General features: G+C 44.3%; 1 protein-coding gene across 1 annotated transcript in view; it reads right to left on the bottom strand.

The window, feature by feature from the left end:
• LOC115159743 (GDNF family receptor alpha-2) overlaps positions 1 to 16,564 on the bottom strand; it is a 69,897-nt gene extending 53,333 nt beyond the window's left edge. The window contains exons 1-3 of the mRNA XM_029709770.1: positions 15,628 to 16,564; positions 12,563 to 12,862; positions 3,776 to 3,853 (exon numbers count right to left, since the gene is read on the bottom strand). Coding sequence (XP_029565630.1) covers positions 3,776 to 3,853; positions 12,563 to 12,862; positions 15,628 to 15,667 — 418 coding nt within the window. The 5' untranslated portion in view covers positions 15,668 to 16,564. The remainder of the gene's footprint in view (positions 1 to 3,775; positions 3,854 to 12,562; positions 12,863 to 15,627) is intronic.
• Positions 16,565 to 16,980: the final 416 nt, after the last annotated feature.

The following is a 16,980-nucleotide window of genomic DNA, read 5'->3' as shown; positions in this document are numbered from 1 at the left end:
TAGTCCCTCCGTGTCAGAATCACACTCACACAGACCAACAGACCTGGGTTCAAATACTATTCAGGGTATTTCAATTACTTACATAGACATTTTGGTAGTAAGTATTTGGGAGAAAATAAAATGTATGCTATTTATAAGAAATCATTTGAAAATACTCAAATACACAACAATAAATAGTTAAAAAACATGCCCATGTATTATTACCAAGGTTATTATAGTTTTGTGATTTAATATGGGTTTTTATTTCTATTAGTTTTTAGATTTGTATTTGAAATTCAGCTTAGTTTCAGTTAGTTTTCAGACTTGATTTTCAAATTTTTATTTAGTTTTGGTGGGGATTAACACATGTACAGTTGAAGTCGGAAGTTTACATACACCTTAGCCAAGTACATTTAAACTCAGTTTTTCACAATTCCTGACATTTAATCGTAGAAAAAAATTCCCTGTTTTAGGTCAGTTAGGATTACCACTTTATTTTAAGATTGTGAAATGTCAGAATAATAGTAGAGAGAACGATTTATTTCAGCTTTTATTTCTTTCATCACATTCCCAGTGGGTCAGAAGTTTACATATACTCAATTAGTATTTGGTAGTATTGCCTTTAAATTGTTTAACTTGGGTCAAACGTTTCAGGTAGCCTTCCCAAGCTTCCCACAATAAGTTGGGTGAATTTTGGCCCATTCATCCTGACAGAGCTGGTGTAACTGAGTCAGGTTTGTAGGCCTCCTTGCTCGCACACGCTTTTTCAGTTCTGCCCACAAATTTTCTATAGGATTGAGGTCAGGGCTTTGTGATGGCCACTCCAATACCTTGACTTTGTTGTCCTTAAGCCATTTTGCCACAACTTTGCTTGGGGTCATTGTCCATTTGGAGGACCCATTTGCGACCAAGCTTTAACTTCCTGACTGATGTCTTGAGCTGTTGCTTCAATATATCCACATAATTTTCTTTCCTCATGATGCCATCTATTTTCTGAAGTGCACCAGTCCCTCCTGCAGCAAAGCACACCAACAACATGATGCTGCCACCCCCGTGCATCACGGTTGGGATGGTGTTCTTCGGCTTGCAAGCGTCCCCCTTTTTCCTCCAAAAATAACGATGGTCATTATGGCCAAACAGTTCTATTTTTGTTTCATCAGACCAGAGGACATTTCTCCAAAAAGTGCGATCTTTGTCCCCATGTGCAGTTGCAAACTGCACATAGTCTGGCTTTTTTTATGGTGGTTCTGGAGCAGTGGCTTCTTCCTTGCTGAGTGGCCTTTTAGGTAATGTCGATATAGGACTCGTTTTACTGTGGATATAAATACTTTTGTACCTGTTTCCTCCAGCATCTTCACAAGGTCCTTTGCTGTTGTTCTGGGATTGATTTCCACTTTTCGCACCAAAGTACGTTCATCTCTAAGAGACAGAACGCGTCTCCTTCCTGAGCGATATGGCGACTACGTGGTCCCATGGTGTTTATACTTGCGTACTATTGTTTGTACAGATGAACGTGGTACCTTCAGGCATATGGAAATTGCTCCCAAGGATGAACCAGACTTGTGGAGGTCTCCAATTTTGTTTTCGGAGGTCTTGGCTGATTTCGTTTGATTTTCCCAAGATGTCAAGCAAAGAGGCACTGAGTTTGAAGGTGGGCCTTGAAATACATCCACAGCTACACCTCCAATTGACTCAAATGATGTCAATTAGCCTATCAGAAGCTTCTAAAGCTATGACACAATTTTCTGGACTTTTCTGAACTGTTTAAAGGCATAGTCAACTTAGTGTATGTAAACTTCTGACCCACTGGAATTGTGATACAGTGAATTATAAGTCAAATAATCTGTCTGTAAACAATTGTTAGTGTTAGGGACAAAAAGTAGCCTATGATTGGGAGGCTAAGAGCCATTTAGGTGTTGTAAGCCTATAGTTTTTTGGGAGGATGTTACTTCTTGCCACTGGAGAGCAGTAATACATAAGGTGGTGGGCCAGGACCATAGAATTGGATAGACATAACATCTCTGTATCTCTGTCATGATGGAATCTGTGAGAGCATTGGCAGCACCATTGAGGCCAGCTCAATATTGAAATAGTCAATTTTCTTCTCAAGTAAAATGAATTGGCTGATCCCTCTTGATGACCCGGCTGTCACAACTCCAACCGGGTCATTAAGTCATGTCAACAGGGTCATCAGGTGGGATCAGCCAATGAAGTTGGATGTCCCACCCAGTTGACTAAATCAAAAAGGTGAAAGTGCTTAATGGCATTGGCCATGCTAACACAGGCTTTTGGCCTCTAGAGGACTCCATACAACTCTACGGCCAGGTCATAGGTTTGGTTAGGTTTAAATTATAAATCAATCCTAATGTGGCTTGGATTTAAAGGATAAGCGCCTAGATTGGTACAATAAATATAGTGGAAGGAAATTATTTTTTACTTTGGCATTAGATGTTAGAAGAATCAAGAACCTTTACCTAAATCTGACAGAATGAGAGGGGAAAAAACAGCAAATGAAGTTATGGCACATTTGACGTGTTATGTTTATGTAATATTCTGACTAACCATATACTGACTAACCCCTTCCAATAGTGTTCATAACAACAGCTACAACAACAGCAAAAACATTACCAATACAACACTTCTTCACAAATCTATCAGTTCAAAGCCAGTGTGTGTGTGTGTGTGTGTGTGTTCAAGAAGACTATGTATTCCAGAGAGGTGGTTGTTTGGTTTCTCAAGCCTGATGACAGTGGTCCACAGACTGAAAATATTCTCTCCACGAACGCTTGGGATGCAGGGGCAGAAACCAGATCCAATGCCACATAGCACAGCTTTAGATAAAAAAAGCCATTCTTACCTGCCAGAACTGGAGAAGATGACTCTGTTAACATGACCCCCTTAACCTCTTCCAGGTATTTCCATAGCTCACAAGGGGCACTTAATGCCCAGCCAGGTTAACTCTCCGGCTGGACAGTGATCCCAGACACAATCTTCGATGTGAGGAAGCTATATTTCTGAAGCACTGTGGTTGAGATGCTTGCCGAATTCATTGTGCTGGCATCTTCCTGGGGTCCTGCTACTCCATGGCTGTACTCTCTGATTTGCTGAAGTACAAAAGACTCTGCTTCCCTCTTCAGTGGCTCCATCTCTGTTGAGCGAAGTGCCAGAGACACAATTGAGTCCATCAGGCAAGCTGCTGCAGGGGTTGGATCGAAGTTGGCTGCCAGAGGATTCAGTATGTATGCGAAGTGCTGTCGCAGAACCTGCGCCAACTGTTTTGCAACAGTAGTTGACTGCAAGTGTGCCTCAAGGTTGAGAAGGCACGGCACCACATCAGAGAGTGACTGGCTGTCAGTTTGAAGCTGGTCAGTGTGAATTTTGCCAATTGCTTCAGAAACTTCACAAGCTGCTCTAGATTGGCCCAGTCACTGGACAGTATGTTGGTCGGTGTGGATTTTCTAAAGGCTCCAGAAACTTCACAAGCTGCTCTAGCTTGGCCCAGTCATGCTCCGTGCTCACCCTCATATTTCTTCCCTGTTAGCTAGTGATAGCTAGTGATAGTGATGCACAAGCTAGGCCTATTTGAAACACCGGCATCTACTGGCAGCATTTACCCACAAGATTCAGAAGCTTGAAAACCCCATTAGAAAAAAAACTGCTTGAATACCCCATTTGATTTTTGCCCAAAGTTTAGAAGGTTTACTATAATAATCTTGATTTGAACCCAGGTCTGCACACCAACCCTGCTTCCTTACTAGACATGGACTATACACACACATATCCAGTGGTAGGCTACCTGAGATGATGGAGGCGTGTCTAAACTCTTCTGAGAATTCGTGGAGCTCATAGGGTGACATCTCATAGAAGTCCTCCCCTGGAATACAAAAAAACACAGAGTGAGTGTGTGTAATGTGTGTGTGTGTGTGTGTTAGAGAAAGTGAAAAAGAGAGAGACAGAGAGAAAGAAAGAGATATAAAGAGGTATCAAGCCCTGTTTAGCATTGAGATTGAACCCAAGACAGCAGCCATCAAACATTTAGAATATAACTTTTAAAAAGCTAAGACATAAACCATTTCTTTTTCAATTCCAGCAACAATGTAGCCTAACTTTTAACAGTTGACTACACATTATCAAGCATTTAGTAGACCTGACAAAACACATTCTATTCTGCTGGTGACTCACCGATCGTGTGTGTGTGTGTGTGTGTGTGTGTGTGTGTGTGTGTGTGTGTGTGTGTGTGTGTGTGTGTGTGTGTGTGTGTGGTGTGTGTGTGTGTGTGTGTGTGTGTGTGTGTGTGTGTGTGGAGGGGTATTGTACCTTAGGGGTTTAATGAAGCTGGTGACAAGGCTCCATGTTTATGTATGAGGCTCTGAAACAAGGTTTAGGTCTGTAAGACTGATTTCACCTGTAGCCATACATACCGTTACTGACTTAAGCCTCTCCTCTCCTCTCCTCTCCTCTCCTCTCCTCTCCTCTCCTCTCCTCTCCTCTCCTCTCCTCTCCTCTCCTCTCCTCTCCTCTCCCTTCTCCTCTCATTTCTATTGCATCAAACCCATATCCTCTCCTATCCTGTGTTCTCTATCATCCCCCTCACCTGTTTCCTCCTCCTCTTACAACAACCCCCCCCCCCCCGCCCACCTGAGAGGTATGTGTGGTCAGCCTTATTTCAATCCTCCATCCTCACCTTGCCAGTCCCTGTACAGCTCAGCCCACCAATCCCATCACTCAGCAGATAGCTTATCCACCAATCTCTGGCCTCCTCTTTCCTACTCTACATTCCAGAACACTTGCACTAACAGACACACACTCCTGACGAGTCTTTATTGCGGGGGCATTCAGATTACAGGTGGGTAATTTATGTAAAGTCGCTGTTTCGCTTCCAACACACCACCTCTGATTACGTGAGTGGTTCTCTCTCTCTCTCTCTCTCTCTCTCTCTCTCTCTCTCTCTCTCTCTCTCTCTCTCTCTCTCTCTCTCTCTCTCTCTCTCTCTCTCTCTCCCTGTGTGCCGTGGAGAGAGCTGCTGTTACTAGCTGACCACCTGCCTGGGTAACAGAACCCTCAGTCAGAACTCCAGTCACGATGTCTGGAGGTGAGGAAGACAAACATCAAAGCTCACAACAGTAATTTGGTTAACGGTAACAATATTAGCATGTACATTACAGTTGTAACACAGGTAGTATTTGCATGCTTTTGCGCTTAACATTCCTGGTCTACACATTTACCCGTCTCCATGTTCTTTCAACTTTAGTTATGGTCTATATTAGCTCAGTGTTAGTTCAATTCTAGTTCAAATTAGCTCAATGTTACATCAAGGTTAAAATACTTGTGTGTGTGTGTGTCTGTGTGTGTGTGTGTGTTTGCGTGTGTGTGTGTGTCTGTGCGTGTGTGTGTGTATGTGTTTGCGTGTGTGTGTCTGTGCGTGTGTGTGTGTGTGCGTGTGTGTGTGTCTGTGTGTGTGTGTGTGTGTGTGCGTGTTTGTGTGTGAGCACGCGCGCGTGTGTGTGTGTGTGTGTGTGTGTGTGTGTGTGTGTGTGTGTGTGTGTGTGTGTGTGTGTGGGTGTGTGTGTGTGTGTGTGTGTGCGTGTGTGTGTGCGCTTAGAGTGTGAGTGAGTAGAGTGTGAGTGCTGGTGTATAGGTGTGATTGCATGCGTGTTGTGGAGTAAGCTGAATTTGAGGCGTGAGGAACTGCTGTAGCTGCACTCCTCTCTCTAGGCCTCCTCTCATCTTTCACTCCCTCTCATCCCTTTTTAATTATTACTGACAATACAGAACACATACTCACCCACTCTTAATATACTTCCTCTCTCTCCCTTTCCCCTCGCTTTCTTTTTTATCTGTCTTCTTCTCCTAATCAGTCAAGCTCTTTCTCACTCTATCTTTTTCTCTGTCTTAATTCAATTCAAGGTGCATTATTGGCATGAAATACATTCTGCAAATGTTGTCTCCATCTCCCCCTCCCTCCCTCTCTGCCTTCCTTTATCTCTCTTCCTCTCTCTGTAGTGTTGTGGGAGTCTGAGTGTATCTGAGTCTGCTGCTTTGTGAGCTGAAATAAAGAGCAGCATGTAGTTAAACAAACAGGGGTCAGAGTGGTTAATACAGCTATTACTGTCAAGGAGAGAGAGAGAGAGAGACAGAGAGAGATATAGATAGAGAAAGAGAGAAAGAAAGAGAAAGAAAGAAAGAAAGAAAGAGTGTGAAGGGAGGGAGAGAGTTTGAGAGAGAGAGTAGAAAGAGAGATAGAGTAAGAGAGAGTATGAACGGATGGAGGAAGGGAATAAGAGAGAAAGAGATAGAGAGAGAGAGAGAGAAGAGTACAGTAGGGTAATGAGTGAAGCTAGCAGAATAAGAGAATGGCTACTTTTAATTACCTACTCTGTCTGTGTGTGCCTGTGTGTGTAATGAGCGAGCTGTGTGTGTATGTGTGTAATGAGCGAGCTGTGTGTGTATGTGTGTAATGAGCGAGCTGTGTGTGTATGTGTGTGTAATGAGCGAGCTGTGTGTGTATGTGTGTGTAATGAGCGAGCTGTGTGTGTATGTGTGTGTAATGAGCGAGCTGTGTGTGTATGTGTGTAATGAGCGAGCTGTGTGTGTATGTGTGTGTAATGAGCGAGCTGTGTGTGTATGTGTGTGTAATGAGCGAGCTGTGTGTGTATGTGTAATGAGCGAGCTGTGTGTATGTGTGTAATGAGCGAGCTGTGTGTGTATGTGTGTGTAATGAGCGAGCTGTTTGTGTATGTGTGTAATGAGCGAGCTGTGTGTATGTGTAATGAGCGAGCTGTGTGTATGTGTGTAATGAGCGAGCTGTGTGTGTATGTGTGTGTAATGAGCGAGCTGTGTGTATGTGTAATGAGCGAGCTGTGTGTATGTGTGTAATGAGCGAGCTGTGTGTATGTGTAATGAGCGAGCTGTGTGTATGTGTGTAATGAGCGAGCTGTGTGTGTATATGTGTGTAATGAGCGAGCTGTGTATGTATGTGTGTGTAATGAGCGAGCTGTGTATGTATGTGTGTAATGAGCGAGCTGTGTGTATGTGTAATGAGCGAGCTGTGTGTATTTGTGTAATGAGCGAGCTGTGTGTGTATATGTGTGTAATGAGCGAGCTGTGTATGTATGTGTGTGTAATGAGCGAGCTGTGTATGTATGTGTGTGTAATGAGCAAGCTGTGTACTTGTGTGTGTGAGTTCTTAGTGGGTCTTTCTCCTTTAACTCAGCTGCATACTGAGTAGCTTCTCAACTCTCTCCTGAGGGACCGCCACACAGTGCACAGTTTTGTTCTAGTCCAATACTGACTCTAAATCACCATCTACACACACACACACACACACACACACACACACACACACACACACACACACACACACACACACTCGTTCTCACCGTCTTTTTCTGACTATTCTGTCTTTGGACTGTTTAAATCATTTCTCTGATGAATCGCTGTTCCTTTTGGCTCTATTGTGTGTGAGCATGTGCATGTTTTCTGACAGAAAATGAAGTGAGTAAACAGAGAACAACAGTGCCATTCCTCAGTGGCACAGCACTAATCTGCCTCAGACTGACTCATTAGCGCTGCATGCTAAATACCTCCCTGATTAGTTTGAATGGCAAATGAGTTATTTATTTGCCCGAATGCTACATACCCCAGTGATTAGCTTGTAGGCTAAATACCTGAGTCAATACTAAATGAGTAATCTATTAGCCTGCCCTGGATGCTAAAAGCCTGAATTATCCTTGTTGATGTGTTAGCCTGCACGCTAAGTACCTGAGTCAATACTAGAAACCTGAGATTAGCTTGATCGCTAAATACCTGAGTAGGAATCATTATAGTGAATGGATAAAAGCTGATTTATTAGCTTGGATGCTAAGCGTTGGCAGTACCAAGCTGCTCTTTGTTCCCCAATTTGTCGCAGAGAATAATACCTAATGAATCATGCTCTCTCTCTGTGCGTGTGTGTGTGTATATGTGTGTGTGTGTGCGTGTATGTGTGTGTGTCCGTGTGTGTATGTGCATGATCGGGCTCAGTCCCGTCAGTCTAATTAGCACTTAACACAAAGAGCCGTCCAATGATGGACAAGAGCTGTGAATAACAGCCAATCAGAGCTAACCTTAATTAAGCAATCAGTGTGGGACTGGCTGCTTCTAATTCCTGAAAAGACTGTGTGCTTACATTATGTGTCAAACTTCACTTGATCAGATTAGATGCAACAAATAAAAGTTATCATCTGTGTGGTGACACACCTGCAACCAAGGGGGTCCTAAACAATCATAACAACTTATTCATTACAAGACAGAATGACCCACTTGTCACGCCCTGACCTGAGAGAGACGTTTTTCTCTGTTTGGTTAGGTCAGGGTGTGACATGGGGTGGGCATTCTATGGGTTATATTTCTATGTTGTGTTTTTTCCTTTGATTGGCCGAGTATGGTTTCCAATCAGAGGCAGCTGTCTATCGTTGTCTCTGATTGGGAATCATACTTAGGCAGCCCTTTTTCCCTCCTGTGTGGGATCTTGTTTTTGTCAGCTCAGTAAGCCTGCAGAACGTGACGTTCGTTTTCCCTTGGTTTGTTATTTTGTTTGAGTGTTCTGAGTTACAATAAATATAAAGATGAGCACTTTCCAGGCTGCACCTTGGTCTACTCATTACGACGAGCGTCACACCACTAATTGGGAGCAGTTACTCAGGCCATTAGAAACAGTAGTAACACTGTGAATATATGGCTGCTATTTAAACACATCTGTTATGTTTTCATTTGAAATGCAGAACACCTGGAATGAGTAGGTGTGTCCAAACATTTGACTGGTAATGTATATATATATAAACGTTTTGACTCACGTACTCATTCAAGGGTTTTTCTTTATTTTTACTATTTTCTACATTGTAGAATAATAGTGAAGACATCAAAACTCTGAAATAAAACATATGGAATCATGTAGTAACCAAAGAAGTGTTTATATTTTATATTTGAGATTCTTCAAAGTAGCCACCCTTTGTCTTGATGACAGCTTTGCACACTCGTGGCATTCTCTCAACCAGCTTCATGAGGAAGTCCCCTGGAATGCATTTCAATTAACAGGTGCGCTTTGTTAAAAGTTAATTTGTGGAATTTCTTTCCTTCTTAATGCGTTTCAGCCAATCAGTTGTGTTGTGACAAGGTAGGGGTGGTATACAGAAGACAGCCCTATTTGGTAAAATACCAAGTCCATATTATGGCAATATCAACTCAAATAAGCAAAGAGAAACGACAGTCCATCATTCCTTTAAGACATGAAGGTCAGTCAATATGGAAATATTCAAGAACTTTGAAAGTTTCATCAAGTGCAGGCGCTAAAACCATCAAGCGCTATGATGAAACTGGCACTCATGAGGACCACCACAGGAAAGGAAGACCCAGTGACCTCTGCTGCAGAGGACAAGTTCATTAGAGTTACAAGCCTCAGAAATTGCAGCCCAAATAAATGCTTCACAGAGTTCAAGTAACAGACACATCACAACATCAACATCAAAAAGGAGACTGCATGAATCAGGCCTTCATGGTCGAATTGCTCCAACTGCTTTTAAATGCTAGTAAAACTAAGTGCATGCTCTTCAACCAATTGCTGCCGTACCCTCCCGCCCGACTAGCATCACTACTCTGGACGGTTCTGATCTAGAATATGTGGACAACTACAAATACCTATGTGTTTGGTTAGACTGTAAACTCCTTCCAGACTCACGTTAAGCTTCTCCAATCCAAAATTAAATCTAGAATTTGCTGCCTATTTCGCAACAAAGGCTCCTTCACTCACGCTGCCAAACATACCCTCGTAAAACTGACCATCCTACCGATCCTTGAATTCGGCGATGTAATTTACAAAATAGCCCCCAACACTCTACTCAGCAAACTGGATGTAGTCTATCACAGTGCCATCCGTTTTATATTATATATTGCACTGGTCATCCCCAAAGCCAGCACTTCCTTTGGCTGCCTTTCCTTCCAGTTCTCTGCTGCCAATAACTGGAACAAATTGCAAAAATCACTGAAGCTGGAGTCTTATATCTCCCTCTCTAACTTTAAGCGTCAGCTGTCAGAGCAGCTTACCGATCACTGTACCTGTACACAGCCAATCTGTAAATAGCACACCCAACTACCTCATCCCCGTATTATTACTTACCCTCTTGCTGTTTTGCAACCCAGTATCTCTACATGCACATCATCATCTGCACATCTATCATTCAAGTATTAATGCTAAATTGTAATTATTTTCACCCCTATGGCCTATTTATTGCCTACCTCCCTACTCTTCTACATTTGCACACACTGTACATTGATTTTTCAATTTTTCTTTTCTTTTGTGTTATTGACTGTACGTTTGTTTATGTGTAACTCTGTGTTGTTGATTTTGTCGCACTGCTTTGCTTTATCTTGGACAGGTCACAGTTATAAATGAGAACTTGTTCTCAACTGGCCTACCTGGTTAAATAAAGGTGAAATAAAAAAATAAAAAAAATAGAAACAGACACATCACAACAACATCAAAAAGGAGACAGTATGAATCAGGCCTTTATTGTCGAATTGCTGCAAAGAAACCACTACTAAAGGACACCAATAAGAAAAAGAGACTTGCTTGGGCCAAGAAACACGAGCAATGGAGATTAGACTGGTGGAAATATGTCCTTTGGTCTGATGAGTCCAAATTTGAGATGTTTGGTTCCAACAGCCGTGTCTTTGTGACGCGGAGTAGGTGAACGGATGATCTCTGCATGTGTGGTTTCCACCGTGAAGAACGGAGGAGGAGGGGCTGCTTTGCTGGTGACACTGTCTGTGATTTCTTTAGAATTCAAGGCACACTTACCCAGCATGGCTACGACAGCATTCTGTAGCGATACCCCATCCCATCTGGTTTGCGCGTAGTGGGACTACCATTTGTTTTTAAAAAGGACAATGACCCACCTCCAGGTTGTGTAAGGACTATTTGACCAAGAAGGAGAGTGATGGAGTGCTGCATCAGATGACCTGGCCTCCACAATCACACAACCTCAATCCAATTTAGATGTTTTGGGATGAGTTGGACAGCAGAGTGAAGGAAAAACAGCCAACAGGTCTCAGCATATGTGGGAACTCCTTCAAGACTGTTGGAAAAGCATTCCAGGTGAAGCTGGTTGAGAGAATGCCAAGCGTATGCAAAGCTGTCATCAAGGAAAAGGGTAGCTACTTTGAAGAATCTCAAATATAAATTATATTTTGATTTGTTTAACACTTTTTTGGTTACTACATGATTCCATGTGTGTTATTTCATAGTTTTGATGTCTTCACTATGATTCTACAATGTCTTTTTCCTCTCTCCTTTCTTCTCCTCTCCTTTCCTTTCCTTCCCTCTCCTTTACTCTCCTCCCCTCTCCTTAACTCTCCTCCCCTCTCTTCTCTTCTCTTCTCATCTCATCTCCTCTCCTCTCCTTCCTTTAAGACCCTGTTCCCCATAGTAACTGTTGTTTAGTGAGCCAGTCTATTTCTGACTAGACTACAGAGTATCATACACACCAAGTACTGCTCTGCTGTCCTTTCAGCTTTATTTCTGCACACACACACACAGGATGCTAATATAAACAGAGCATTTTAGTTTTCAGGGAGCCACATTGATGAATGTATTATATCTGATAACAGTCACACCCACAACTAGAATCTCTCTCTCTCTCTCTCTCTCTCTCTCTCTCTCTCTCTCTCTCTCTCTCTCTGTGCCCTTGAGCTCTGTGTGTCCCCACTCATGCTGAGGGTGAGCATGTGTGTGTGTGTGTGTTTGTGTGTGTGTGTGTGTATGCCCTTGCGTGTGTGTGTGTGTTTGTGTTGCAGGCATTGTTGGCAGCAGACATCCAGAGAGGAAGGGAGAACAAAGAGAGAAGCTCCTTAATGAGGCCTACTGCCGCAAAAACTAAACTAGGCCAGCTTTCCCAGCCCAGCGAGAGTGTGTGTGTGTTTGGGTGTGTGTGTGTGTGTGTGTGTGTGTGTGTGTGTGTGTGTGTGTGTGTGTGTGTGTGTGTGTGTGTGTGTGTGTGTGTGTGTGTGTGTGTGTGTGTGTGTGTGTGTGTGTGTGTGTGTGTTTGTGTGTGCGTGTGTGTGTTTGTGTGTGCGTGTGTGAGCCAAAGTGCCAAAGAGCCGCAGTGAGGACACACACACACACAAACAGAAAAGAGCATTGCATTCTGAGCCAGCAGAGGCACTGGAGGTCATATACATTCACATCAACCCAACTAACAGGAGGTATCAGTAATACTATATTATAATTCATGAGGAATGTGAAGAATGAAAAACCAACAGTGAATTCCCGGCAAGCACCAAAAAATATGTTTTGGATTATCCTCAACAGTAACATCATTGAACAATGTTCCATTCTACTGACACGCAGGTACTGGTATGAAACTGTTATGAAAGTTGTATTGTCAATTTGTTTTGTATTTAAAATGCCACTTTAAAACATGTACATGACACAGCAACAAAATGTCCTCATGGGGACAATAAAGTCAGTAAAGTAAAGTACACACATGAAACTGCCTGCGCAGGTATGCCCTAGTGTGTGCTACTGTGCCATGTAGCCCAGGTAACTCACCGCTCTCTGTCAGGCCCTGGTGTATACTCCAGTAGTTCTGCAGACACTGTAATTCCTTCTTCATGGCTCTCTTACAGCGACAATCGTAGAGCGACGAGTCCTGTAGGACCTCTATGGCCCCCTGGCACTCTCTGCCAGCCAGCATGGTCTGGCGATCCCGCGCCCCGCCTGACAGGCACTGGCGCATGATCCTGTAGCTGGAGCTGCACTGACTGTCCCCGTTACACAGCTCTAACGCCCGCACGCAGTCCAGCGGCTCCCTCCATCCATGTCCCCACACACACACCACACACACACACCCTGCAGCGGAGAGAGAAGAGGAATAATGATTAGTCATAATGTTAACAATAGTTAACCCTGACCCTAACAACCCACGCACACAGCGTCTGGCGGCAAAATGTCATCATTATATTCATTTTAACGATTAACTTTAACCACCACATCCTACACCCACACACACACAGATACACACACACAGATACACTGTACACACCATCTGGGGGAAATAAGGTCATATTGATATACGTTAAACTCCCACACAGCACACACTCCTTCTGGGAGATTATTAAATATGATCTATATACTACATTAAATATAATCTACTTCAAAAATATTTTCTAGCTACATTAGAACAATGTTTTTTCTAATTGCTCTGTTTGTTCATGCTGGTGTAAAAAAATATAACATTTTCCCTCAAGGTCAAAGCTAGAAAAGAACAGCCAAAGGTGTGTGTGTGTGTGTGTGTGTGTGTGTGTGTGTGTGTGTGTGTGTGTGTGTGTGTGTGTGTGTGTGTGTGTGTGTGGGGGGGGGGGGGGGGGGGGGGGGGGTAGCAGTATAGCAGAGAGATCATTCCAGATTCAAGTAGAAATTTGACGTTTTTGCAGGTCCCCAGGAGGTCGGGAGACGCAGTCAGCCTTGTGCATAAATACATGATGTCGGGAGATTAAGTCAGTTTACTAGTCAAAAATAGACGTTTATCCAAGGACATCAAACACAGTGATATCTTGTTGAGTACAGAGCTGGCTGCAGGCTGTTTACAGGGGAGTTCTGTGTTTATGTCATCATCAGTAAAATCACCACTGTCAAATATTATCTGGGGCAGTAACCTCTCCTCCATCCTCCTCTCATCTCCCTTTATCACCTCATGTCCATCCTCATCTCCTCCATCCTCCTCTCATCTCCCTTTATCACCTCATGTCCATCCTCATCTCCTCCATCCTCCTCTCATCTCCCTTTATCACCTCATGTCCATCCTCATCTCCTCCATCCTCCTCTCATCTCCCTTTATCACCTCATGTCCATCCTCATCTCCTCCATCCTCCTCTCATCTCCCTTTATCACCTCATGTCCATCCTCATCTCCTCCATCCTCCTCTCATCTCCCTTTATCACCTCATGTCCATCCTCATCTCCTCCATCCTCCTCTCATCTCCCTTTATCTCCTCTTGTCCATCCTCATCTCCTCCATCCTCCTCTCATCTCCCTTTATCACCTCATGTCCATCCTCATCTCCTCCATCCTCCTCTCATCTCCCTTTATCTCCTCTTGTCCATCCTCATCTCCTCCATCCTCCTCTCATCTCCCTTTATCACCTCATGTCCATCCTCATCTCCTCCATCCTCCTCTCATCTCCCTTTATCTCCTCTTGTCCATCCTCATCTCCTCCATCCTCCTCTCATCTCCCTTTATCTCCTCTTGTCCATCCTCATCTCCTCCATCCTCCTCTCCTCTCCCTTTATCTTATCTTGTCCATCCTCATCTCCTCCATCCTCCTCTCCCTTTATCTCCTCTTGTCCATCCTCATCTCCTCCATCCTCCTCTCCTCTCCCATTATCTCCTCTTGTCCATCCTCATCTCCTCTTGTCCATCCTCATCTCCTCCATCTCCTCTCCCTTTATCTCCTCTTGTCCATCCTCATCTCCTCCATCCTCCTCTCCTCTCCCTTTATCTCCTCTTGTCCATCCTCATCTCCTCCATCCTCCTTTCCTCTCCCATTATCTCCTCTTGTCCATCCTCATCTCCTCTTGTCCATCCTCATCTCCTCCATCTCCTCTCCCTTTATCTCCTCTTGTCCATCCTCATCTCCTCCATCCTCCTCTCCTCTCTCTTGATCTCCCCTTGTCCATCCTCCTCTCCTCCATCCTTCTCTCCTCTACCCTACTTTCTCCTCTTCTATCCATCCCCTCCTGTCCTCCCATCCCCTCCTTTCCACTCCTCTCACTCTCTCCTAGCACTATCCTCTCCTCCTCTTCTCTCCTCCCCCTTCTCTCTCTCTCCCTCTCTCTCTTTCACCTCTTCCAGTCTCTCTCCTCTCACTCTTCCTCCTCTCCCTCTCTCCTCTTCTCTCTTACCCTATTTTAAATCACCTCAAAACATAAAGCTATGACAACAAAGGGTGAAAATACCTATCATGTAAATATAGGAAAACATCATAAACTTCTGGATTTGTTAGTAATGCGTTCTAGATTAATCTATAAAACACTCATAGGATCACATGGTGGCCGACTGAACAGACAAACAGGCAGCACGCTGAGGGCTGAAATGTGACAGACCATAGTCTCGCGCCACTACCGTGAACGGATTTCAGCACCAAGGACAGCTCTGCCGCGCGAGCCGAGTCCTCAGGCACAGCGGCAACCAGATCTATACACGCAGGAGCACACATACACCCACACACGCACACACTTGAGCAAGCAGCTGAGGCGGAGGGAACATGCCCCATGCTCTGTCCCTTTGACCGTCAGATCCTACCAGAAGGGAGAGCTTGTACGTCATCACACTCCAAAGAACTATTGTGCTACGCAAAACCCCAAATCACTTTCAGATGCTTACTATGTCTACGTGAGGTCATATAATTGTAAATTATTAGGTTATACTTTCTTAAAACCTTAACCAGCAGCAGCAAGGCACCAGGTGGAGGCATGACTGCTTTTAGTTATATCCTTAACTGAATTTTTGGTCGTGGAGTGGATGCCCTCTTACCCGTGTGTGTGTGTGTGTGTGTGTGTGTGTGTGTGTGTGTGTGTGTGTGTGTGTGTGTGTGTGTGTGTGTGTGTGTGTACTCACCCAACAGAACCAGCACGCTGAGTAGGTTCAGCAGAATCATGGCAGGTTCCAGAGCAGTAATCCTGAAGTCACGAGTCGAATGCGAGCTGTCCGGTTCAGCCGTTAACGGCTAAATAAATAGGTAAATCGGTAAAACAGAGACACATCTCCAACACTGCTCCTCGCCGGTTAATAATCCAAAAACCAGAGCCGCGCCAGACGAACCCAGAAACACACACACGAACTCAGGTCTTCATTTGAAACCACACACACATATAGTAGGTTACACAGGCTCGCACAAACGCACTCACACACACACTCTGACGGAGTGTTGTCATGTGAAATGGACTGATAACGTTAACATCCTCTCTGGAAGGAGCAAGAGTTGGAAGAAAAGTTCCCCGCTAATAACAGCTGTCCTTGCGAAACAGGACCCGCCGCGGAGCCAAGAACCTGTTCGCTGGCTGTCCCGGTATCCGTTAAACGGTTCGAGAGTGCCCTGTTCCGGGCCAGGAGAGGGATGGTCTCTCTGACATCGACTGGCTGATTCCGTTAAAAACGCTGTCTTCTTGACCACGGGCCAACGCATTCAAACTTTCCAGTGTTAGTGTGTGATAGAGGAAGGTGCGCGCGCGTGTGTGAGCTAGAAAGAGAAAGAAAAAGAGAGATGAAGAGAGAGGGGCAGAGAGGACGTCAGACAGCAGTATGCTATTTCTAACTAGGTGGTTCTTCCGGACTCGTGGAGGCAGCTGATGGCTGTTTAATACAGATGTCCTTAAATCAATTAAACTTCCGAGACCGGGAGTGTGTATGTGATGGTGGTACACCCTCCAACCCGGGTAGACAGTTACCCGGTAATAGATATAGCGGAGAGTTCTAATTCACTCCAGAGCCTAGAGCCTGTCTGCCCGCCTTTCCGTTACAGCGGGAGAAAAGCAGCTCGTGTTCGATCATGGGGAAACTCTTTCTTTCTGTCTGTCTTTCTTTCTTTCTTTCTCTCCCTCCCTCTCTTTCTCTCTAACTGAAGTTGCATTTCGGCCCTCGGGGCTGTGCAAGTTACCGCGAACGACATGAGAGTAACCGTGTTTTACACAACACACACTCACTCAAACACTCTCAGGCCTATACACACACACACAAACAGACATACACACACCGGTTTTATAGAGAACCGAGACCGTGCATGACCTGGGGTGTAGGGCACTCATCAAAGCGAGTGAGGCTAATACACACAAACAAACACAAACACACACACACACACATTATAGAAACATCACCACAAAATTCCGCTGGTTTAAGTAAGAGATATCTGGGGGGGGGGGGGGGGGGGGGGTATCTAGTATATGCTAGATATAAGACAGACACTTCAAAACT

The sequence above is a fragment of the Salmo trutta genome, chromosome 23, assembly GCF_901001165.1.
Source record: "Salmo trutta chromosome 23, fSalTru1.1, whole genome shotgun sequence".
In the NCBI taxonomy this organism is placed as follows: Eukaryota; Metazoa; Chordata; class Actinopteri; order Salmoniformes; family Salmonidae; genus Salmo; species Salmo trutta.
The sequence above is the reverse complement of the archived record's forward strand: the minus strand, read 5'-3'. Positions and strand labels throughout refer to the sequence as shown.